Source organism: Trachurus japonicus, chromosome 3 (assembly GCF_045865225.1).
Source record: "Trachurus japonicus isolate A0001 chromosome 3, Traja_1.0".
Taxonomy (NCBI): Eukaryota; Metazoa; Chordata; class Actinopteri; order Carangiformes; family Carangidae; genus Trachurus; species Trachurus japonicus.
The window spans coordinates 33,470,824-33,496,476 of record NC_140909.1 but is presented as its reverse complement, the minus strand read 5'-3'; the positions used below and the strand labels follow the sequence as shown (position 1 = coordinate 33,496,476).

General features: G+C 40.3%; 1 protein-coding gene across 1 annotated transcript in view; it reads right to left on the bottom strand.

Annotated features, from left to right (window-relative positions):
• Positions 1–25,653, bottom strand: part of LOC146990254 (protein kinase C-binding protein NELL1-like) — a 293,390-nt gene that overhangs the window by 209,889 nt on the left and 57,848 nt on the right. Inside the window, exon 4 of the mRNA XM_085771287.1 lies at positions 14,245–14,415. Within this exon, the coding sequence (XP_085627413.1) occupies positions 14,245–14,415 (171 nt within the window). The remainder of the gene's footprint in view (positions 1–14,244; positions 14,416–25,653) is intronic.

Here is a 25,653-nt window from a genome sequence, read left to right as displayed (position 1 = left end):
CAAATTAGATGGTGCAGAAACAGTGAGTATGATATTGAAATGTCCTAAAGAAAGTATTCAACCATAACTGAACCCCTACCCTTCATATAACCATAAATAATTATGATATTGACAATTGATACATTACTTCCTTGCTTCACATTTTGTACAGCATCTAATGATTATTCAAAAGAATATGGTGAACTGGATATCGCAAATGTCCAGAGGCAAATTTCATATCCCAATTTTATTTTGTTACCAACAGTCCAGAGATATTCAGTTTTGTGTGATACAATACAGAGATAAAGCTGGAAACACAGTAGGAGATGTCAAGTAAACTCTCACACAAGCAATTTCTTTCAAGGTTGGACGAGGGGTCAAGATGGGCGGGGCTTGGAGACTGCTTTGTTGTACAGGAAGTTACAGTAAGTCCTGTTGTTGGGTTTTAAAGGTGTTCTGAAATGGCAGTTTGTCGCACCTCCTTCTACGAGTTTCCATGGGTTTACCCGAGTAAGGAAAACAAATTTGATATTCAAAGCTTGGGGCGAGACCGAGCTTGGTGTGTGTGTGTGTCTCAGACGTTTGATTGACGGATGACGGATCCAATATCAGTGGCTGATGAATCGTGAGCAACGTGACACATAATCCCACATAAACCCCACTTTCATCTCGGATTTACTCGAAAATAGAATTTTGCACAAAGTTTGGGCTACATCGTCTGATAGATGAGTTATTACACTAATGTAATGACCCATAGTGGAATCAAATACATTTTTCTTTTCTGTACACCTTTAAGGTTCAGTTTCTGAGTACAAGCTGTGTGAAGTTCACTGTGGACTGAAGCTTTGATATTTTCACTGTATTAATATAGAAGCTAGACATGGTTTATAATCAAAAAACATCTGGAAATCTCACTTATATACAAAATGGGACCATTAACCACTTTTGACAGATGTACATGTTTAAATAATTCTTAATTAACATTACTGATTGTAGTAAACTATTTTGTTGGATAGAGGTCGTCAAAAATAAACAAATATCTTCAGATTTAACAGCTTGTGTTTTCACATAATTGCTGACCTAATAACAGAAGAGTTTGTGCCCATTTCACAACATTTTATCTGATTCTGTGTTGCAACAGAAATCAACACTGATAGTCAGCTGTTTTGAAGATTTAATTAGGACATCATTCAACCAAACTGTCATGAGACTGAAAGAGAGAGCGAGAGAGGAGGAGGATCAAAGAGGTGTCAGAGAGCTGAGGCATTTGAAAGAGATTTTTTAAACCAAGTTTTCACTTCATAACTAAAACACAGACAGCTGCTGAGCGATTGGTGCAGAAAAAAAAAAACTAGCCAGTGGCAGTCTATTTCTAATGAAACCAATAATAACCTCTCTTTCAACCACAACAGCAGCCCGTTTAGACCGTAACTACACCTTAAACATTTATGTCCATAGATGATTTAAATGAGATGAATAATGGAGACCAGGCTATGTTGTTAGCCAGGCATCTGGTTAATTCAGGCCACGTAAACGCCTCTTCATTATGATGTCCTCATGCTGTTCAAGCATCTGCTCCTCTCACTGCAGCTGAACATAGAATCCACCGGCCTACATCAGTCATTAAACAACAGGTAGGTTCAGACAGGCCATCTGATTGGTTGCAGACCCTTGATAATGCTAATAATTCCAAACACATAGCGTAGGGACAACATTGGAGGGATGCGACAAATCAACAAACATTACAAAGACAGTGAAATGAAGGACACTGTGTGGAGAAGTATCGCCAAACAACTAGGGTGTCAGGATAGTGAGTTACTGTTTTGGATGTGGTAGAGTTGGTAACAAGACGGCACAAGCACAGCAGGTTTCGCTAATGCAAACAAATCAACAAGTATGTGTGCATTATACGGTTTTAAGGCACGAGGGGGCAAAGAACAACCTGACGCAACCTGGTTTGTAATAGGCTTTATGCACAACTCCACTACTTCCTGAACTTAAACAAACTGCTTTATTTCCTGTCTTAGATTATTGGACAAACTGATTACTCCAGGTGTGTCTGATCATTGTGACTACTCAGACACACCTGGATTAATCAGTTTGTCCAATAATGAAAGCAGGAAATAAAGGAGCTTGTTTAAGTTCAGGAAGTAGTGGAGTTGTGCCTGTTACATATTCCTACTGTATCACCACCTGGTATGAATGGTTTTGATGCAAAATATTCATTTTCTTGTCTTCTATTTGTCACATCCGGTGTGTGAAAGCCTTAAGAGTTTCAGTGTTCACAGAATTCCATGGATATCCATTAAATAGTTATCCAGATATTTCACTGTGGAAAAAAGAGGTGGACCTTCCTGCCAACTAACTGACAGGCCAATGGACCAGCTCTAGAGCCATGCTGCTAGTATGGCTAAAAACAACCTCATAACACCTGCAAGTGAAACACAGTGCACCATACAGTATGCCTTCGGCAACATACACAGATGTGTCTCTGAAGATGTAAATTTAGCACAGCCCACAACACAGTCATCATTTTAAAAAGAAGTTTTTAAAAAATGTTTAGGATTCCCCATTATGATATTTATATTTCAGTCCCATGCTGGCTGCATTAGACAGCTGCTTCGCTCAAAGGCTCCCTGTAACCAGGATTGCAGGTACACATAAACTTCAGCACAGCTAATGGAGCTGTATCAATAAATCTGTGTCTTCAAATCCTTGACCTTGAATAATAAGGAAATAAAAAAATCTGTCAAAATTCACTGGCGTAAAGTGAGGCATGACTAACACAAAGCCTCTTTGAGCCTCCGACTAGACACTAGACAGGGAAAAAGAAAAAAGAAAAACTGTAAATGAGGTGCAATTGTTATTCAGTTATTCAACTTATCCATAAGTAAAGCTTGTCACTGATGAATGTACAAAGCCTGCTGCTGTGACACCCACACTCTAACAAACAAAACCCTGCAGAAGAGCAGCAGGGAAAATACAACGGTAAACACACAAAAATAATTTGCTCTTAACATAATCACTTAAATATTAAAAAGAGCTGCATTAGCATCCAATACATCTGAAAGGAGCAATGATATAAAGGCTTAGTCCCTGAAGTGTAAACTTATTAAGATATGTAGCCGTTTAAAAGACAAACTTCCCAGTTCAACTTTGACCTTGTTGTCTGACCCATTCAAATTTGCAGTGATGTGCTTCTGTAGAAGGAAATCTATAAATTCTAATTAAAAAATGTGGCCAAAATTTTAATAAACTACAATTTATAATTTCCCATGTCCAAGATGAGTCATTATTTTATAGCTGTTGTGTATCTCCCTATGATGCTGAGTAGTGAAATAAAGCATCCCCTCAGCTTTATTGACATAATCTTAATTAAGAAAAATATTGACAAAGTACATCTCTTATAAAGTAGACAGAATGTCTACGATGTGAGCAAAACAATCTGAAACCAGCAAAAGCAAATGTTGGCTTAACCTTATGCTGCAGAATACAGCAAAGGAAATACATCATTGAAAACAGAGCTTTCTCTCTTACATAGACACACACAACAGACACACGCAGAGCGATGTCCCGGTTGTCATTTTTACTGAAAACACTAAGCCAAACCAACAAAGCTGAGCTCTCCCCTTATCCTCTCTCACTGGTGTCTCAGATCTTTGTTCTAATATCCCTCCTGGTCCTTCTTTTTGTCCACGACTGTCTACCAGTAATTCTACGATTCTGTCTAGGTTCAAGATAACAGACTGAGTGTCTGAGACACAAAGACAAAAGACAAGAAAGTCTGGCTATTTTAATAACACCCCTCATGATCCTTTTGTGTTTCATTCATTATCTTATGAGACACTTACATCATGATGTGCGTTTATGAATGCAGAAAGAATGCGGTGGTGCACTAATCAGGACAAAAGCATGACCTATGGGTGAGTTAAATAACTGGGTGCCATTTTTGTCCAGAGCTGTCTCCATGACAACTGAAGAAAAAAAATAAAACTCTTGATGTAGTTAAAATCTCAAGGGAAGTAATCTTGTTTTAAGTGATGTCAGTCAGTTACTTTATCCACCATTTTTCAAAAATTTTATTTGAAAGAATTAACTTGAAGGTTCCATATTGGATCAAATCTCAGTGTAGTTTAAAGGGATAGTTCAATATTTTGGCAAATTGGCCCATTGCCATAATCCCTATAGTCATAGCAGTAGGTCCGTTCTCTGCATGTATTTGTCGGTGCAAGCTATTTTTAGAACTCATCAAATACACATTATGGATCTGTCTGTTCTGTGTATCTGTCTGTTCTGTGTATATGTGTTTTGTTTTTTGTTTTTTATTGTTCTATGGACCGCCGCTGTGTCCGTAATAAAGTATTGAATGAATGAACACAATCCAACAACTCCAAAACGCTCTCGTGGTCAAGTTGTGACCTGCACATTCACCACACTATGATATGATATAATAACGGAACATTAGGAGACGGAGTTGCTTTTGAGGTTCTAAAAATAGCTTGTACCGACAATTAAAGGTAACAAACCTACTGCTATGACTACAGGGATTATGGCAATGGGATAATTTGCCAAAATGTTGAACTAACCCTTTATCATCCTCCCTATATATAACCAACGGATTGGTTAGCCAATCAGAGGAGAGACAACCTCTGAAAGGTTGAATAGTGGGTCCTAGTGGCAATGTCTGTTTTGTTGTGACATCACAAAGTAGCAGAAGTCCTGATGGGTTGTTTTAAAGCTTGGTTTCTGAAAACAGGCTTTTTTGTGCATTTCTTTGTGGACTGAGGCTTTGACACTTCCACAGTATAGGCTATAGAACCTAGACCTAATTTTTAATTAAGAGATATGAAAATATACATTTATACAATATTGGACCTTTAATCAATTTTTAAGGGAATTATACAGATTTACATGTTCCACACAGGATGCACCTTTTCCAATTTACAGTATTTTTAAGCTTTCCTCTCCCAATGCCAGGTCAGAATGTCAGGTTTACATACTAGATATCCAATTAGAGGATTACAAAGTTTGCTGAACACATTAAAGCTGCTTGAGGTAGTGAATAGTTTGATCTGAATGACCCTGTGACCTTTCCGCTAGCACTACCCTCTGGACAAAACATTAAATTTTAACTGCACTGCTATCAAGCAGAATTCTCAGTAGGTTCTTCAAATCTGTGAGTATTATTGTGCTGTGGTAGCCATTGGGGCTTTAGACCTGGTGAGAAAAACTAATTCCTGTACACAGTCCACTGAGGGAGAAAGTGCTCGCAGGCAGAGAGCAGAAACAGCAAAAACGGGGTTAAGTAGATATTGAGAGGGAGTTGCTTTTGTTTGGAGCCCATTTCTTTGCTGTATCCCAAAAGAAGGTGCCAATGAGGAGTAACCAGCCCTGCTTGAAGGGTGGCTTTCATATCACATCTAAAAGATTACACATGCAGCAGGGCCCTGGCAAAACTGGGTGCCAAGAAGCAGCACAGGAGAGGCTAAGGAGTTGGCAGCAGCAACTGAGCGCTGCCGAGAGCAGCAGCAAAGGCCCCCTGAGAAACACCAGCCAGTCTGCACATAAAATGACCTTCTGCAAGCAGCGGACAACTGTGTGGTTGTAAGTGTCAGACACAGCCAATGTCATTACTGCGAATTGCTATTCAGGTCCAAAACAAAGAGCTGACTCTGAGTGTGTGACAAGGGCATATGTACTGGGTGTCTGCCACTAATTCAATTAGGAAAATTCGGAGATTGCAATTACATACTACAGTTATGTAAGAACCTGACCTTGTCTAAGCGGTGGCACTACTGCAGGTAATATCACACAAAATCTGTGTGTGGGAGAGAAATGACCTGCAATAACTGAATATGTTCCAACGCAATGCATCTGAAAATGATAGGTGGAGGAGGTAGAGGACCAAAAAAGTCACTGACTCTGTATTAGGGAACACATTAGAGCTCTCTGTTCACTTCACACATCTGAACGCAACAACGTTTTGTATTTCAATATGTATCATTTCTCAATGTCTGAGCTGTTGCTGAAGCAAAACAGAAAATTCATTTTTCATCTGGACAGGTGAGTCATAACAATTTTCCCACAGAGGCGCATGTAGGCAGACGGAGCAGCAGCATTTGGTCTAGATGTCACTGACTTTGACTGTTAGTCAGAATTTATTTGGACAAGAATGGAAAAGAAACAAAACTGATGTATTGAGACTCCAGACAGAGGGCACAGTCGCACCGGCGGTATGACAGCAAAGCTCACTGTGTCCGGCGGAGAGCTCAGGGAGATAAAACACATCATTGCTAAGCTTACGCGTAGTGCAGAGTTCAACTTCCTTTGTGTGACACCAAAGATTCATGCAGTTGCTGCCAATTTTATCAAAATAAAATACCTCAAAATGTGTTTTATTTGCAACTCAGGTTTTTGTATGGGTGGATAAAGTTAAAGTTTACTATTTTAGAGATATTTTCAACTGGAGTACTCACTCTTGTTGTAATAATTAATATCGGTATGGTCATCCACAGTTAAAACCTAATTTGTTGCTACAATTTGTTCAGAGGTCAGAATTTTATTTTCTTCTTTCAGGGCAAATATGATTTACACTATGGTATACAAGCACAACATGAAGCAGAGCACAGGATGCAGTGGTTACCATAATGAAGCACTGTTGAGCAATGCAGTCAAGATTTAACTTAATCTCATTTTAATCTCATCCACCTGTTCATTAATACCACTCTCACCTCGCATGTTGCATGCAGCGACCTTTTCGATGTGTTCTTGCACTTCCTTCTTACAGGTGGAGTTAAGATATCAAGAGACTGCTGGGTTTCATTAGATTGAAATGTTAAGGATAAACAACTGGGAGCACAGCTTCACCAGACTTATGATAACGTTCATTCGGGGACAGAAATTTATTTAGTACAAGAGTGTAACTGGTGTGTATCAGGATCATTTATTAAGGTGACAGCAAATGGAGATGTTGTGCTTGTGAATAAGTTGAGCTGATGAGCTTTGAGGTAAACCACATTAATCAATGTGCAGGGGGGAAACATGATTACCGACAGAGACTGAATACCATCAGATAAGATGAGAGCAAGTCCCCAGCAGTCCAGGACACCAGAGGTAAAGCAACATCCACACAAAACGAGTCCTCACTGACCAACATGGATTCATGAGTTGAAAACTTAATTTAACTGAACAGCCAAAAGGTGGTGATCAGAATAAAAGGGTAGCCGAAGTGATACTGGAAAATCTTAACCTCAACCTTCAAACATGGTTCAACCACAGATGGTGTAACGGCTGTTAGGGAGTTTCAAGTCTCAACTAGGTAAAGTCAATCTGATTTGTTACTTAGTTCTGACTCATCCAAATCTCAAGACTGCAGCTCTCCAACAAACATTGATGAACTCATTATTTATAATTATTTAAAATAGATTTTGGGCTGTGACAAGTCCAACTGCAGACCTTTCAGCAAACTGTATTCCAATAAATCACAGGGGTTTCCTCTAGGCTATGCTTCAGATTTCCAGGAGCTCCACTTTAACTTTAGTGACAGCATCTCAGCCAGTACACACAAAGTGGAAAATCATGTACTTGATGGAACATGTGTGCCGAGGGGATGTATTCTGTTGTTAAAGGGACAAGGAGGAGGCTTGTGTGGCATTATGTCATCAAAGGGACCAGAAAGATGTTAAGCACACGCTTTCTAGAATGACTAATAGAAATAACACTCAAAGACTCGAGATGAAAAACTGTTTGATTTAACTCCAGCACTTTTCATCTGCAACCTTGAAACTCTTTAACGCTGAAGTATAACAAAAGCTGATGCCCTCAGCAAGACTGCACCTACAGTACTGTTCATTGCCAGTTTATTTAACCCTTACCAGCTTGATGACCTTATTGTTTGGTCTATTTGCGTCATCAGTTCCCAAAGGGCATGATGATGTTTACAATTTCTATTATCGATCTTTGTTTGCATTGAATCCTGTCATTACTTTATTTTGCTGAGGTGCAAAGTTCATATTTGACCTCAAATTCAAAAACTGGCCAATTTCCCAAAAGGAAATTTTAACATCAACAATTCAGACATAGTCATTACTGATGTCTGCCTCTCAGAAATTAAGTGCCTATGTTGCTAAGCTGCAACAGTGAAAGGATCAGTAGGACACCTAATTGCGACGAGATTACATTTTCATAGAAGGCAAGTTGTCAATTTACATTTTTGTCAAAACAATGTTGTTACTAAACATATTAAAATGTTAACAGACAACATAATATTGCCTATTTGATCTCCAGCAATCCAAAACATTCATTTCGAAAATAGACAGAACAAAATACCAAACACATTTGTTTTAGCCACTTGCAGCTTTGTTGTATTTATTCTTACAATCATAATTTTACTTCTGAGCTTCTGGTTCTCATCAAAATGTTGTTGTAGATTGTGTGTGTAAAAATTGAGATTCTTAATTATTTTTTCTCTATTCATATCCCCGGTGGCTTCTGTCACCACAACTGCTAATTCTCCAAAGTGAATGTGAATCAGTTGTTTTACTGTATTTTATTTAGCATTATTACTTTCAGTGCTCAATGACTGCTCAATGACTTTTAGTTTTGGCACCATGGGAAGTGGTAGTGTCCATTAACAGCACTGAAAATGAGTCTTCATGTTTGTGTCACATTGCTGTATACTGCAGAGGCTACATAGCATGCTGGTGAAGATAGTAAATCTGCCATCGACAAGCTTCATCGCAGCTGAAGGCAACACTATGTGCTCCGTCAGTGTGCTGTCCATGACTTAACTTCTGTGATATTTTATTTGCATCGATCTCAGAGAGGGCCAGACGAGGACACGGACGTGGGGGGTTGGGGGAAATCCATGAACTCCTTGGTGTCTGATCCGCCTTCAGATTAAGTCCAAAATCCTAACCTAAGGTAAAAGTCCTTCACTTGGACACACTGACTTGCGTGCTGCAGTCAAACAAAATGACAGGTACAAATTGAAGCCGCTGTCCCTAAAGAAATCCAGATGTTTTCTCTCTTATAACCAACAGGGTCAAATATACAGACAAGTGTGGCAGGGATATCCAAAAGGACATCAACAAATCTGAAATCTTCTGTTACTGTGACGGCAAATGTTTATCTGGTTACTATTACTCTAATGAATGTGTTTCTGTGCTGAAAAAAAGTAGACTGTAAAGATTTATCAGACTTTAGAAATAGACATAGATGGCTGTCTAGAATAGAGCACAGAAGAGCACTCCTATTTCCCCTATGGGTGCAAAGAGTGAAATATAGATGGGGGATAAAGGGAACATTCAATTCATTCAATAATGATGATGATGATGATGATGAGCAACGTGGGTCAAAGACATTCAAGTAGTTAGTGGCTGAATTCATTACAGTGTCTCGAACTATTATTTTAAATGGATTTGAAGGACCAAAAGTACAAGACTGAAATGTAGTGGTGGAGTAATTTCCCAGAATGCCTGTTGGTAACTTGCTCCTGTTGATGATTTGTACATTTCGGTCCAAAGATGCCTCCCTTTTTTTTTTAAATCTTTTATACCAGCAACATGTTGTCCATGATGCTTTTGATTATACTCAAGCATTTTATTCTATCAGAGTTTGTAGCAGCTGGAAACGCCAAGTAAAACTGGCAAATTCATTTGGCCAACATGCCGAACATGCACATGTATAGTCAGTGATTTACAAATTAACACATTCGTCAACACATTGTAATTTGTTTGTTGAATCTGAAAACAACCTAAAGTGTAAAACTGACAAATTAACAGCCGGGCAGCGTAAACTGGCGAGCTACCTCTCCTTGTTTTGAGTGTTTGAACACTATAGGCAGATGTATACTCACAGCAAGAAGGTGAAATAGCATATTTCCAAAATACAGAGCAATTACTTTATACTATCACTGACTAGCGGAGTGTGAGGTATTGTCAGCCTGTATCTGCATCAGAAACACCGGTCTCCTTTACTGTGAAACGAGCCCAGAGGGTTTGACTGCTTTTTGTGTAAGTCGTACTTTAGACATCAATAAAACAGGAGCTGTGAAGGCCGAAGAAACTACGTGGTAAAGGTTCACCTGAGGACATGAGGATTAATAGCCCGATCACACATTTATAGATGCTTAAAACCATTTAACGAGCCTTGAAATCAATAATGTGCTGTTTAGTGCACAAATCAAAATTGCTTTGAATTTCAAGGCTAAGTCTGCCGGTTTGCTTTGAATGGGAAAATCATTCCTGGCACTTAAGAGCAGTGACACGATCATGTTAGCAGGGATATGATATTCTAGTTTTTCTTCTCTGGTTTTATGTTGGGGTTTTTTTTTTTTCCTTGTGCAAAGTTGTAATCAAAGCCAATTTTACTTGGTGGCTGTGACAACTACGTACTAAGGGTGGGGAAAAAAAGGATTTCTAATGTTGACTTTTTGTGTGGGATGACTTCGTCAATATTAATCCTCTACAACAAATCATGAAAAAGATACTTCTGTGTGAACGAATACAAATGATCACACTGAAAAATTAATAACTGTAAACAGAAGAATGAAAGAAAATGGCAACTGCTAACTAAATCAAACTAAATCCAGTCTTCATGTACACAACCCTTATTAGTGCCCTGGGGGGAAGTGTGATTGGTAATTCTGGACATATTCTGCTCACTGATGTGTTTCTCTGCTGTAGAAAAGCATCTAATTACTGGCCGTATCACTGCACTCCACTGAAAAGTCAGCATCAAATGACAGTAAGTAGGCCTACAGTTTGGTTTAATGGGGTAGTTATGGCAATCAACACCGGAAAATTTGACACATTTCATATCAACTGTACAGGAGCATGTGCTTCAGATAAACAGTGTGGGGCGATGGGGAAGAGGTCATTGTCCTTGCAGTAAAAAGGCAAAACCTGGTGCACAGTGTCAAACTGAGTAGACACAATAGAGGGGGCTGTAGTTCGTTTTCTATTTTGTTTTAACAGCTTTTGACCAAGAACACAGAGCAGTTGGAGCCAACAGCTGCAGAGTTTAAATACAGATTTTGAGATGCCGGTGGCAGATCAGCTGCTGCCCAAAGTGGCTGGGAAAGAAAAGAAAAGAAATGGGAAAAAAAACATGTCCTCATTACAGCGTCACATCAGGCTGATATGTTGCTGCGTCGTCTCTCGGATGAAAGGTGTCTGAAGCTGTGATTGCTACTTTGAAGACAATGTGAAAGCTGATTTGCAAGCAGGTGGTGTCAGGTGGCACTGCTGCGGGTCACGGTGAAATGCAGGAGGGTAAACATGTGATCAGAGCGGAGCACGGCTGCAGATGAGGTCTTTGACCTTCCTGTCGGACCCAGTACATCTACGGCGAGAGGGGCTTGAAAGCTGTGATTTCGTTCACTCCCTCACCTGCCTCGCGTTGATCCTCCGAGCTTCACATAGCAGCTCTGACATAAAAAGTCCTCAGATGATCCCTCTCTCTGTACGGTTTGTTAACTGAGAATACGAACATTAATTCTTAGTGCTACACATTAAAAATAAATGATTCCCAAACTAGTAGTTTGTATTGGTAAATGAATTGGTTTAGGAAACTGGCTCAGTTTAAGTTTTTCAGTGTGACACACCTTTCAATTCCCAATTAATTTCATCCTGCTGCAACAGCTTCACACCAAGACTTTCTAAACCCTGACAGAAACTGACAAAATATCTTAAGATGCAATTAGCAGAAAGCTGGAGCGTGATAGTGTTCTGCCAAACTTTTAAAATGGTTGGATACCTTCCCTGATAGATGTGTGCAATGACATTAAAACAATAAAGAGCTTTACTTAGTGGAATTTTTACCTAAACGCTCATCAATAACCTGTTTGAGAGAAGTGAAGCTATAGGTGATTTAGAGGCACAGCCATGTCCACAAGTTTCCGAACATCATCTAAAAACCGGAAGCCGGTTTTGCATTTCCGGTGGAATTGTACGTTTACGTTTCCATGGATTTCAGTTGTTGTTATAGTTGCGGTAAACGCATGGATCTATTAACGCTGGCTTTTAACACAGATGTCAATTTGTGTGATATCCATTGTTAAAAGCTGGTGTGATGATCCATGCATTTTACAGATTTTCATTGGAAAAAAAAAAATCCATGCATTTACCGTGACTACTGAAACCATAGAAACCTAAACATAAAATTCCACCAGAAGAGCAAAACCGGCTTACATTTTTGACGTTCGGAAAAAGGTGGATACAGCTGTATTAATATAGATAATGATAATAAAGTATTAACAAGCTAAATGCATCAGACTGACTGAACAGGAGGGCAGAGATAGGAGTTAGTGTTATTTGGAGAGTTCACTATACAACTGACAAAAATATATAGAAAAATATAAAATATCATATACCATTTTACTGTGGAGATGTAGAGAGCATTTTAGAGTGAAAGGTTAAACAAAGTGCAACAAGGAGAGACAGGGTCTTACAAGAGCAACAGCCATGCACCAAAGAGTGCAGAGACGGCACCCGGCTGAGTTGTTATTCTGGTGAAATACATCCGGGAAAAGTTTCAGCAGTCACTGTTCTTTGATCGTGTTCTTTGTGAAGCTTTAGAGAATTTGCTACTCATGGATTTAATGCTGATGAATCTTGGGAGAGCATTTATGCTTTCTGTCATGTGCTCTGCTCACATCAAGGCAAAACCGGTTTAGTTTGTTAAACTGCTGCTTGTTTTCATTTTTCCTTCTGAAGTGTGCTCTATTAGCGTGGTGCCGGTGCTGCAGGTTTGGTTAATGACATTTATTAAACAGGTGCTGGTGTTTTGGCATCCTGACTGTGGTCAGCTGAGGTTTATCAGAGTGCAGGTGTTTAATTTAGTCTCCAAGTGTGTGATGTTGGCATTCTTCATAGTTAGGCTGCACAGTCACAATGTAATCAAAATTGCAACATGGCCAAGTCGCCAATTCGCAAGAGCTGCAGCTTTTTTGATAAAGCTAAAAATCTGTCAAAATATTGTTGTAGATTGTCAGCAGTGTTGTGTTACTACAGAGACACCTTGGCCAACAAATCATTTTCTCATAAGGGGACATGTTTGTTTAGTGTTATATTTTTTGAGTGAAATTTAAATGAATTCCAACTGGAATTGTAATCACAAAATCCGCCCATATTATTGCAATATGATGTTTTGTTTTTTTTGCCTACATGTATCGTGCAGCTCTACTTCATACACTTATATGTCACCCACGATCCACACACTACTACCATGGATGAGGCCCGAGTGGCTGCTCAGAGATGTCTATGTTATGTGCATGAAATAATATGCATACATATGTAAATCAATAATGCACAGGACACTAAAATAGTACCGGCAGTAGTTAGTTATGCAACATGACGAGGTTTGGGTCAGACACAGAAATGTCTTAGTAAATGTGTATTAAGGCAGAATTCAAAAAAAGACTTCTTAGTAGCAACCTTCACTTTTATACCACCACCAGGGCCACCATAGGATGACAAACAGTATTAACTACCCCATTAGTGTAACTATCTCTTTTAGCTCATCTCTCAACCAGAGTACTGTAAGTACAGTGTAGTATGCAGAAAGTTTTGCTCTCTGTCTCTTTTATCTTCACTAGAGCCTCATCTGACAGATGGCCTCTTCAGCCATAATTAATCGACAAAACCACCGGCCTAATGGGAATAAAAGGTGTCTGGGAAGAATCAATACAACAACACAACCCCCCCGCTACAGAATGCATCATACAGATTTCTATCCATGAGAGGTGATGGAGCATTTTTCTAGTCTAATTTGCACAAGTTGTTCACAGAGCGTCTGTCGAGCAACAACATTAAGAAAAGGACAGGCGATGCCTTGCTGGCAGTGTGAGGGCTGAGAAGGACTGTCACATCTGAGGTTCATGTTTATAGATCAGCGCTGACTGAGTGCTCCTTCAGAAAAGTGCCTTCATTACCCAATCGATGAGGCGATTATATCATTGTTACTTTCCACTTCATTATGGAACAGTGTGAGCCGAACGTACTACATTCCCTGGGCTATATAAAGACACAGCCTTCCTCTAACGCGTGTGCGTCTTAATTTGTCCTTGGATGTTTCATTGTCAGTCAACAGCCTGTCATCCACACTCAGACGGCAGCGAGCAAATATTTACCTTGATAAACACAGACAGCTCATTAGCAGTGTCACTTCAGGACTATGGTAAAAATAAAGCAGCACAGCCACTTGTGACAGATTTACCCAGGTGTTGTTTCTGTGCGTAAGTGTGTTTGTGTGTGTGTGTGTTACCTGTTACAGTCGACGTGCAGCAGTAGGTGAGAGGCGCTGATTGTGAGGGCGATCTTGTGCCACTGTCCGTCGGCGAGGCGGTAGGGGAAGGACTCGGAGCGTGGCTTGCCTTTGAAGCGGTAGTGGTAGCGGATCTCCTCTCTCACCCCGCTGCTCTCCAGCTCAAAGTAACTGCAGAGGAAGAGGGGAGGTCAGAGGCAAGGCATGCTCAGTCTGTGGAATATCACAGAGGACCAAAGCATTCCAGGAACAGGGTTTCGCACAGAATAGGTTAGAGAGCTATTTTCTACACCCTTTTCTGAGGTAAAACCAGGTAGCACACAGTAAGCCTACTGTATATATTGGAACACATATATATTCTGTGATATTAATATTCCAGGAAGAGTGGGACTGCTTAATAAGAGGCTTATACCTACAGTACATATCACTAATCTAGTGACAGAACAATTAGCTGACTGATTTGTCAACCAACAGTGAAGTAATCCCACCACCTGAATAATTGATCAGTGGTTTAAGTTGACTCAATTGTTAAAGGGATACTTCACCAAAAATCGATAATTCACCAATTTTCTACTCATCGTCATGCCAAGGAAGGCTTTGGAGAATTTTCAGAGTCATCAAAATGCTTTTGGAGTTCCAGGGGTGTGTTCTGGACGTTTCAAAAGTGAACTCTATCCGCCGCCATTACAGTATATGAAAATCCGTTGCTACAGTAGCTGGACCCTTCATTGGCATGACAGTGAGTAGAAAATTGGTGAGTTATTTATTTTGGGTGAAGTATCCCTTTAAGTTGAACATCATTTAGGTTTGAACTGTTTATCAAGTATCTACAGCTAGTATTCAAGTACCTAGGACTGTGAAATTGTTATTTTCTGGTGTTTTCTGACATTTGAAAGACTAAATAATCAGTCATTCAATTCATACAAAACCGGATTGGGCATACCAGGAGAGTTACCCTATTGGTGATCAATATTGATACAGATATAAATCATATCATATATCTTATCATATAAATCTCAACCTTTTTTTTTTTTTTCTTTTGGGATGGACGAATGTCCAATAGTCAACATCATAATGAGGTTCCACTGCTGCTGTTTCACATAAAAAAATATTAACACAGCACAAGCCAGTTATTACACTATAAAAATTAAATGTCATTTAGTCTCACAGGCAATCCCTCTGTAGCTGTGGCCTGGTAAAACCCACAGTCAAATTGGCAGTCTACAATTATTTGCTGATCCCATATTTATTAAAAAGGCCACCACCATCCTAACCTCCACTAATTTAATTACCCAGCCTGCATACACAACAACATAATGTGTAAACATGAAGTAGGAGAAGCTGCAGCTACTGAGGTGGTTGCTCAGTGCAAGCCTGGAGAAATGCTGCCGTCTCTCTTTCACCCACCATCCTCACATTAGGGTGTCTGGATGGAAGGACTGCGGGCGTTCGACCTGCAGCTCGTCTCTGCGCCATGTGCACTCTCTCTTCTCCAGCCTCATCAACCACACTGAAGTAAGACCCAGCCAGCTGCAGACAGCTGCAGCCAGAGAGCCGCAGGCAAACAGTCATGACATTTCTGCTTCCCTGTAGCCGCAAATGACCCCAACACTAGACCACTGCACCCCTGGCACACATACAAAACATACTGTATATTGGCCGACACAATACATACATACAGATATACGTACATTCCAAACCTAACTAGAACTTCACCAATCCCAACATATGCAGCCGTAAAACCACACATATACACACATCCACACACAGGGATCAAGCCCATTCAATACCAAAGCTCAACAGCTCTCATGCATATTTATGGAAAGGGAGAGTGGACCCACTCCACAGAATATCAATCAAGGCTGTGGGGCAGCAGATTTATCCATCTCCCTGTTTGGAAAATGAATGAAACTGAGAAAAACTCATAAGAGTCCAAAATGCCAAACACAGTAGCTATATTGTCAGATATGATCAAAACATCATTTTTCAGGTATGCATTATAATTAATTAGCCTACCTTATCTGCAACACAAAGACAAACTGCAACACATAACACCACAGCTAGGCTACATACTGTATACGAAACAGTGGAGTCCAAAAGTCTTGGACCACACACATTGTATTCATTTTACAGTAGTAATTGCTCTGTGAATGAGGCAACAATGGGGGGGGGGGCAAGAACCAGGAGCAGTTCGACAATTAGACTGGTTGGAAACAAACCAAACAGATTTATCAACAGTGTGTACCTAATTCCACGGAGGAACTGTGCACACCTATGCAGCACAGTAGAGCAGGTCAAAGGTGAAGGTGAGAGGCCAATAAACTGTGATGGATGTTTATGACATGTAGTTTTTATAATTTTATCTTTCACCTTGATCTTCTTCTCCTTGTACTAGAAGTCTGGCGACATGGAGGTTCATCAGTGATGATGAATTTGTTTTTCCTGCCTTGTCAGACTTTGGTTTGGTAACAGTGCTGGGTTCCCACATCTCAGCACATATGGCACCTATAGTAATATATCTACAGTTGTACTCTTACTCTTTAAAGACACATCATTGCCATGGTCGGTCTGTTTGTCTACTTGTCTTTGCAGCTAAAAACCACTCATGGACTCTTAGTGCTTTGCATCTGCCTGTAGATTCTAATCTAATAATGTGTATGTCTATAATAATTGTAATATTTATTTTATTATGTGTAATGTGTGTTGTGTTGACTACTCTTGCAAACCAAATGGCCCCAGTGGGAGAATAAAGACTTTCTAATCTAATCTAACAGCAGTAGGAGCAATAACCTCATACACACCTTCTCCCAGGTGTCCATGGCACTGAGGCTTGGGGCTGTGACGTAGATTTAACACACAAAGCTTTTACATGACAGTCTATGAAATACACACTGCAGTGAGAGGAGGAGCAGGAGAGGGAGAAACCGCTGCCTCTCTTTCATACTGAAGTCTCTCAGCAAGCATTTTATTAGGAAAACCCTAACACCAGCTGATTCATGCAATTAACTAATCAGCCAATCATGTTGCAGCAGTGCAGTCCATAAAAACCAGCAGACTGACTGAGCCATAAAAGAAAAGAAAACGATAAAGGAAATGGGAGGGTGGTGGTGGTGATGGTGGGGGGGCAGGCTTGTGGGGTTCACTTTAGAGGAGCTCAAACCTTTCCACAGAGCTACTGATGGCCCATCAGCCCCCCACACAGCAGGCTGTGTTAATACAAAAACAATTATCACACAGTAAATTAACAGGCATTACAGGGGAATGTTTTTCTACAACATGGAATTGCATTTGCACGCGCACTCCGTCGCCGCTGCTTACTTTGCAAGTTGCAACACGTGAGAGAGAAAGGGAGAGAAAGAGAGGTAGAGTCAGTGCCGGCCAGTTCAGCTGTCTCCGTACAGCATGTCATCGCTGGAAAATTAAATGAATACATCACTCCGTGGCTGCGCGGGGCAGCGACCTGACAGCTCGTCTCCATCATGCTGCAGGAGACGAAGCTGCTGATACTTGTCAGCTGGAGAAGAATCATTTGCACCAAACGAGGAGTAAAACGAGACTGAGAGCTCTCCAGCTTCGCCTCCTCCACTGATGGAAGCCTCCTCGGGGCTGCGAGAGGCCTGGAATCACTAAACGAGCAGAAACACCGTTATCCTGATTTGACTCATGAAATAATCATCAAAGGCATTAACTCCACTTCACGGGGAGCGTTTATTTTATGAAGCATTTAGTGGTTGCTATTGTATCCCTGCACTACAGCATATTTAATGAAGGGGAATAATCTATTGGCAGGCAGTCCATTTGTAATGAATAGTGCGGGCCTGACAGACAGTAAAAATGATGTATCTGTTTTGGTGCTTCTCTGCGCCGAATATAAACAATGAGCCTTATCGCCGTTTAAAAGGCTGTCTTTTCAATGCTGATCCTTTCATAAGCAGCATTTTAAAAAGCCGCTTTTTTTTTACTAATGACAACTGCATGGATCTAACAGACCCCTAATGCGAGAATCCACAGCTTTAAAAAATATATCTTTGCATATCAAAGAAAGAGAAAATTTGGCCAGCAGTGGTGGAGGGAGATGGGGCCATGATTAGAATGTGTTTAAATTTGATGTGATCACTAAACTGTATGATATTCTGAACAAAGATGCACTTGAAAATTCGAGTTCAAAGCCAAAACTGAGGTATAAAAATTTAACCCAGTAGTTGCTGGTTTAAGAATTTGTTTAGGTTTTTATGTGGATATGGTGTATATTACCATTTACTGATCAACTCAACACTCAGTTGAAACAATGACCAGAACACAGTGGATAAAGGGATATGAAAGGCTAAAAAAAGGTCAAACAGTGCTTGCCTTCTCCAAACTTGGGCAAAAATAAGCTGCACTCACAACACTGGGAGCATCCTTTCATCAGTGTGAGGTTGAGAGGACAAAAGCCCCTCAACTGGGACACAGCCTAAGATTTTCTTTTTCATTTCTAATAAATTGCACCACGGTTGTCAAGGAAAGAAAAACGCTGGACAGTGTTTTTCCTGCTTTTTCCAAGAGGTCTCATGTGGTTTTTACTTTGTGACTACATATCAAACGTACCCGGTATTCTCCGCTCTGGCTCCAGAGTATTGTAATGGTACATCTCAGCAAGCCCCTACAACCATTTACTTTAACTTAAACTAGAATTCCTGCCTCACTGTTGTAACACTCTTGGTGTTTGAGATATAATGTGAGGCAGGGCTGGACAATTATAGATAAATTTTATCAGTTATTTTAAATTTCTAGTTTAGATCTATTTGTTTTAATGAAAATCCAGTTTATCTTTAACATCCACCACCGACACTCCCTGCTGGACTCCCGTAGTTAAAAGTGGGCTCACCCTATGGCTTGTGCCGATTGGCAATGGTCGATTGAGAGAATGATCGATGATGTTTTGTTTTTTTCTTGCCAATGTCATAAAACACAAACTCAGACGCTGCTACAGCTGTGCAGCACCACTGTGCTCTGGCTCAGCTTTTCGGTGTCCAGATGGCGGTTAGATCCTCCAAGTTTGAACTCTATTTATACAAAGTGCAGTTTGTTTGTTTTTGTGTGGCGCCATCCTTACAGGTGATGCACACACAGATATCCATGTAAGTTTGTCATCTGACCATCTGTGACGTAGACAACTCTTTTACAAAGTTTGCAAATTGGCTGTGTGGTTTACATTGTGCATTGCATCATGTCATGGACAGCTTTAAACTAGAGAAAGCTTACTGAAAATCAAAACTATATAAAATTTGTCATCTGTAGATTGATTTTAAATAAGAGGGGGTCAATTTAAATTGTGAATCAGCTTTGTTGTTAAAAAATCTGAGATTTTGTTGAGCCCATATCGCTTAGTCCTAACGTGAGGGCACCATGAACTTGACCTTTAAATACCAAAATCTTGTCAATTCGGCCTCGAGTCTTGAACGTTTGTGAAGGGAGTCTCTTGAGGAGTTCTGAAAATGTTGCGTTCACAAGACAACAATCGTATTTGGTGAGGTCACTGTGACTTTGACCTTTGACCGCCAATGGTGCTTGGTCCAGGTGACATTTAGACTGAATATGTATATATTCCCCCAAGTCGTTACTGAGATGTTGTGTCCACATGAATGGGTTGGGTGGACAGACAACCAAAAAACAATATGCCTCTGGTTGAGGTTGTAACTGGTGTGGAGGGCACATTGACTGTCCTACTGAACATTAGCCTTAGCCATTTGTTTAAATTTTGGATAACATTTCTTATTGTACTGGAAGCCACTTTTGACAAAAGAATCTCACAAATTAGTTTAATACTGGAAATAAAGTGTGTATGCATATTAACCCTTGGATGCATGAGCTACCAATACCTACACTCTTCCATGAGTGGGGTCAAAAATGACCCCAATTAGAATCAATGCGTTTTTGCAATAAATGTCTTTAATTTTGGTTAAAGATGATGAATTTCATTATATTTGGGTCAACAAAAGAGTGATTTCATTTTTGACATGTTCATTTATCACTTTTTATTCACATTTGATGACAAAACAATCAATCAAGTATCAAAAATGTCAAAATCCATTGTTTGTGTGTCCGTCTGTCTGTTTGACTATGGAGGACAAACAGAGAACATTCAGTAGATCCGGAGACCATAACACTGTCCACACATATGTAAACACACAAACATCTTCTCTCTTCTCAGTGTGTAGCAGGATCGCTTGTCAGGCAAGGTCCTTGGGAATCCTAGCTGGCCTCCTATAGCAGCCATGATACTTTAGATGAGAAAACATAAAAAGGACAATGTTTGAATGGCACACAAAACTACTGTATAAATCCATACGTAGCTATGTAAGTCAATTTCTGTGCATTCATATGTAAGTAAATACACAGACATGCATGCACACACACACACACACACACACACACACACACACACAAACACACCATATACATACATCACATCAACACACCACATACTGTACATCACATCAATAATCATATAACGGGTTAGCTTTTTTACAGGGAAGTTATAGATATATTGAGAATCTCACTCTCTACACAACAAATGCAGTAATGTTAGCTACCTTACTATACTAGCTAACATCAAAGTACTAACATTACTTTGTAGTTGTAGCTAAATAGTGCCTACTTTGTAACAAGAAATTAGGCTAATTTGATGACAAAAATTCTAACGTTATACTCTATCACAGAAAACTCATTGATGTGGAAAATAAGTTCATAAATGAAGATAATACTTACATGTATGTTGCTGAGTAAAAATGACCTCCTGGGTGGTGAGACTGCTGACATTAGATGTGTAAGTGGGACAGTAACAGTATACTGACAGTCAGTGTTGATAAGAATCAAAGGTTCCTTGGAAATTCCATAGGAAATGCTTGGGGTCATTTTTGACCCCGCTTATGGAAGAGTGGGGTAGTGATACAAAAACTGCAATTTCTTAAAATTAATGAAATATTTTTTAAAAATACAAATGGCCTCATGTCACAAACATGTTTTATGAGGAATACCTGGAATATGAAATTATAATTACTTTTAATTTTAAAGATTTTGAAGAATAACAACGCATGGGGTCATTTTTGACCCCACTTATGCATCTAAGGGTTAAAGCAGAAGTAAGCGATATTTTTGTGTTAATATAAGTCTTAAATAGTTATATCTTCCGACAGCAATTACTTACATAGAGTGTTTGGACCGAAACACGGCCCTCTCAGTCACTCTGCTCTGCTCTGCTCTGAGCCGAGGAGAAAACTTTTCTTGTATCCTACAACCTTTATCCAATGAGGAGAGAGAACGGCATGAAGGGCTGTGTGTGCAGCCAAAGGATGCGCGTGAATGTGGTGACGTAGGGACGAGGACCAATAGATCCATGACGAGGACGGGGACTGCTAACTCCATCCAAGAAGTTAGCCAAAATGACCGCATCACTTACTTCTGCTTTAAACAAATATATAAATACCAAAATTCTGTCTTAACTCCCATTTTCCATGAGGTGAAATGAGAGATTTTATATAAACAAGGTACTGTATATACAGATCAAAACTAAAATCTAGATGTACAACAATGTGCCTCGCTTCCTGCCAATATCCACCAACTTAGCACAGCCACTGAAGAGGAGCGGGTCCAAAATGCCACCGGCCTCCATCAGCAACCGGATCAACCCTGACTAATGAGATTTGAGAAATGATGGTCACACTAGATACTGGCTCATTTTCTAATCCATGAGCCTAAACAGACAAACCTACACATTGCAGAGCGGCCTTTTATTGTGCACCAGCCCAAGGCTATGATCATCCTGTGTAATCAGCAGCATCGTCAGGTGGATGCATCGTCTTTGGGAAAGGGAAAACCTTGCTTACACAGATTTAAACACGCGAGGAAAATATGAGCAGGATTTGTAGCAAAAACATGCAGCAGAAGAGGTAGTGGAGGTCATGGCCTAAACACATGATTTGAATTCTGGTTTTCATAATTGCTGTTTACTAATATCTAAATGTACTGTAGGCTACACAGAAAGTTGTTGAGGTCTCTACATCCTACAGATGCTGCCTTGGCGGTGCAGTGCTCTCACAGCACTCACCACTCTTGTCAGTGGTTTTTACAGAAACTATTTCTTCGTAGAAATTAGTTTCAGTGAAAACTGGTCTCTGGGGGGGTCTGATAAATCCAGAGTAATGGGAACATTATTTCTGGAAAGAGATGTGGCCGTTTAATTATTCTTGCATAAATTGTCTTTGGTGTGAGCAGCACAAATGAAATTTCAACTCACTTTTATTTTAATTGGTTGGAGGCAGACAGATGCCGCATTGTGCAAAGGTTTGAGGCACTTTGGATGCTTAGATTCCTGCTGATCACACAATGCCATCAAAGATGCATTTGATGGATCCTAAATTCGTTCTGCAGCACAATCCCAACAAAGAAGCCCTGAAACAGATGGTCCTGCCTCCACAGGGCCCTGAACTCAACACCATGGAGTCACTGTGGGATCAAATGAAGAGGCAGAAGACACTCAGAACCCTGACAGACTAAATCCACAGGATTTCTCAGGATGCTTGGAACAACTTGTCTGCCAGGAGCACGGACCAGTAAGAATTCTTTACTTTATTCTGAGTGCCTTAAAATCTGAAGTACAGCACTGATGTGAAAACCTGGAGATAAAAAATAAATATCAGTACGCTACAAGAGATGAATTAGAAAATGTTGAGGTTATTTTTTAGAATTCAGAGAAAATGGATTCCTTAAGAGTAGGTAAGGTTAAATGCTTTCCAAATGCACTGCAGGTGAAACTTTTGATCCTATTCTCAGAACATTTTAGAAATGTTGGGTAAGACACTTTGAAATAATTTATAACTACAGCAAAACTGGTGACACTTCTTCAGGCTGAGATTAAGGAGGTTTAACCACAATGATATTTTACAATGGTCAGAAGGAAATAAATAATAGGGGATGGAGCAGGTCAAACAGGGCTCAGTTACACACACAAAATAGTCCTTGCTTTTACAGCCTTAAAAAAAAGCATTCTGGAGAGGAGTGCGCGAGAGGTTACATAAGTACGTTAAGGATGCCTCGCCAATCATTGTATTTGGACCGAATGAAATGACTGACTGAATGACTTTTCTCGGAACTGTATGAGAATGGAATAATGATGAGTCTCTATTACTGGTGGATTTCTATCAGATTATTAATAGGATTCTAACATAAATAAAGAAAAGTGTAAAATTTCCAGAGAGGTAAGTGTTACTTTAAATGCAGTGGGTGTTATTCAAAGTTTAACAGCAGTTTTTTTTTCTCTCATTAGCAGAAGACCAACTGAGAAAACATAAAAGGCGAGTTTTAACTAGCGATAACACAACTGTTTTTATAATGTGGGGCATAGGAGGAGTGATAATTCTAATGCTGCTTTCCATTTTCTTCACAATATTAGGAATCTGCTGAGTTCAGGAAAGATAGTGAATCAAACTGCTGAGTAATAAATAAACAGCCAGCAGCGGTGGCAGGGTTGCAGGCTTCCTCTCCACAAATGGGAGCTTGTGGGCTGTGTGTGTGGAGGGGTCTCCAGAGTGCGCTGACAGCTCTGGGAAGAAGCTGTTGAGGTGACAAGTGGTCTTCATCAAAATGCACTGGTGTCATCTGTGAGAGAAAAGTTTGGGAAATGAATGGCTGCTGGAGAATGCTGCGTTGGCTGTATATCATCCCCAACTTATTCTTCACCCCCCCCCCCCATGTCATGCTGCTATTTTATGGAGGGCAGCTGACATCCAATTATCTGCTCAGTAGGGAGGTCAACACTCTGGAGCTTGTCCATGCAACGGGAAGAGGAGGAGGTGGTAAACCAGATACTGTGATGGAAAAATGCACCGATGCCCTCGGCCACTGACCTGGAAAATGTGACCGGGATTGATTGAGAGACACTGTGCTTCAGTTGTCACAGGAAGATTATCCTTGATGGGGGTTTCTGGATTTAGCGGATGCTCTCGTCAGCGAGGGTTGATGGAAGATAGGTGGAACTTTCACAACTGGGCCCGTTCTCCAAGTATAGGATCAACGGGATGCGATGAACAGAAGGAAATCAATTCTCATCTTCGCAGTTTGAGTGTTTTCAGAGTCACGTTATTAGCAGCAAAGCTTTGTGTGAAGCAGAAGTGCAGGTGATGAGGTCCATCAGGAATGAGTGTGATGCTGTTCTGCTCCAACAGCTCATGGACATGCCTTCTTGATTTTGAGTGCAGGAGAGAGAAGGAAGCAAATCCAGGGTACTTCTTTCACTATTCCTTGAGTTTTAATGCACACATGTCTGTCATCTTAAGATAAATCACCAAACTAAGATCTGAGGTGACACAGAATTCAACAGGATGTGGACTTGTTCCTTTATCTCATCATGCTTGGGTTATTGTAATTCTCTTGTTAACTGTGAACAAATTTGTACAGTGCCTTCAAACTGTCTTCCAAGCTTTTAACAAAACAGCTGGCAAAATAAAAACCCATTCTAACATCTGTGCAATGATTTCCTGTTTTAGAATTCATTTCTAAATTTTAATGATCACTTTTAGAGCTTTGTATGGCTGGGGTCCAGAATACAGAACAGATCTCCGTCACCTCCACAGGTCTAAAAGAAGGAATCTGAAGATTTTCAGTTTAATTGCTCCTGTTTTGTGTCTGTCCCCGCATCGCCACGGCAGCAATGAATGAGAGTGGATGCAAGTTCCGCTGCTTAGGCTGTTTACATCCCTCAAAGCCGCAATTTTTTTCCACAGACAGCGTCAGATGGCTACTCAAACATGCACTGAGAAGTTTATTTACTCCAAACAAGCCGACATGTTTGTAAAACTAGATCTAATTCAAAGTCTCGCGCGAGACCCAGTTGCCGTGCGCGGTGTATTCAGGTGCAGTGGGAAAGCTACCGTTTGTGTCATAAACACAGGAATATCAACTCCTGACTTGCTTGAAGTAAAAAAAACTTCTCGGCGCATGTTTGCGTCGCCACCTGACACTGTCTGTGGAAAAAAATGTACACTTGAAGCAAGTCAAGAGTTGATATTCCTGTGTTTATGACACAAACGGTAGCTCCCACTGCACCTGAATACACCAGCACGGCAACTGGGTCTCGCGCGAGACTCCGGGAGACTTTGAATTAGATCGACTTTTACAAACATGTCGGCTTGCTTGAAGTAAATAAACTTCTCGGTGCATGTTTGAGTCGCCATGTGACGCTGTCTGTGGAAAAAAATTGTGGCTTTGAGGGCTGTAAACAGCCTAAGCAGCGGAACTTGCATCCACTCCCATTCATTGCTGCCGTGGCGATGCGGGGACAGACGCAAGTAGCGCAACATAGGAGCAATTAAACTGAAAATCTTCGGATTCCTTCTTTTAGACCTAAAATGTTAGGAAAATACACCCCCT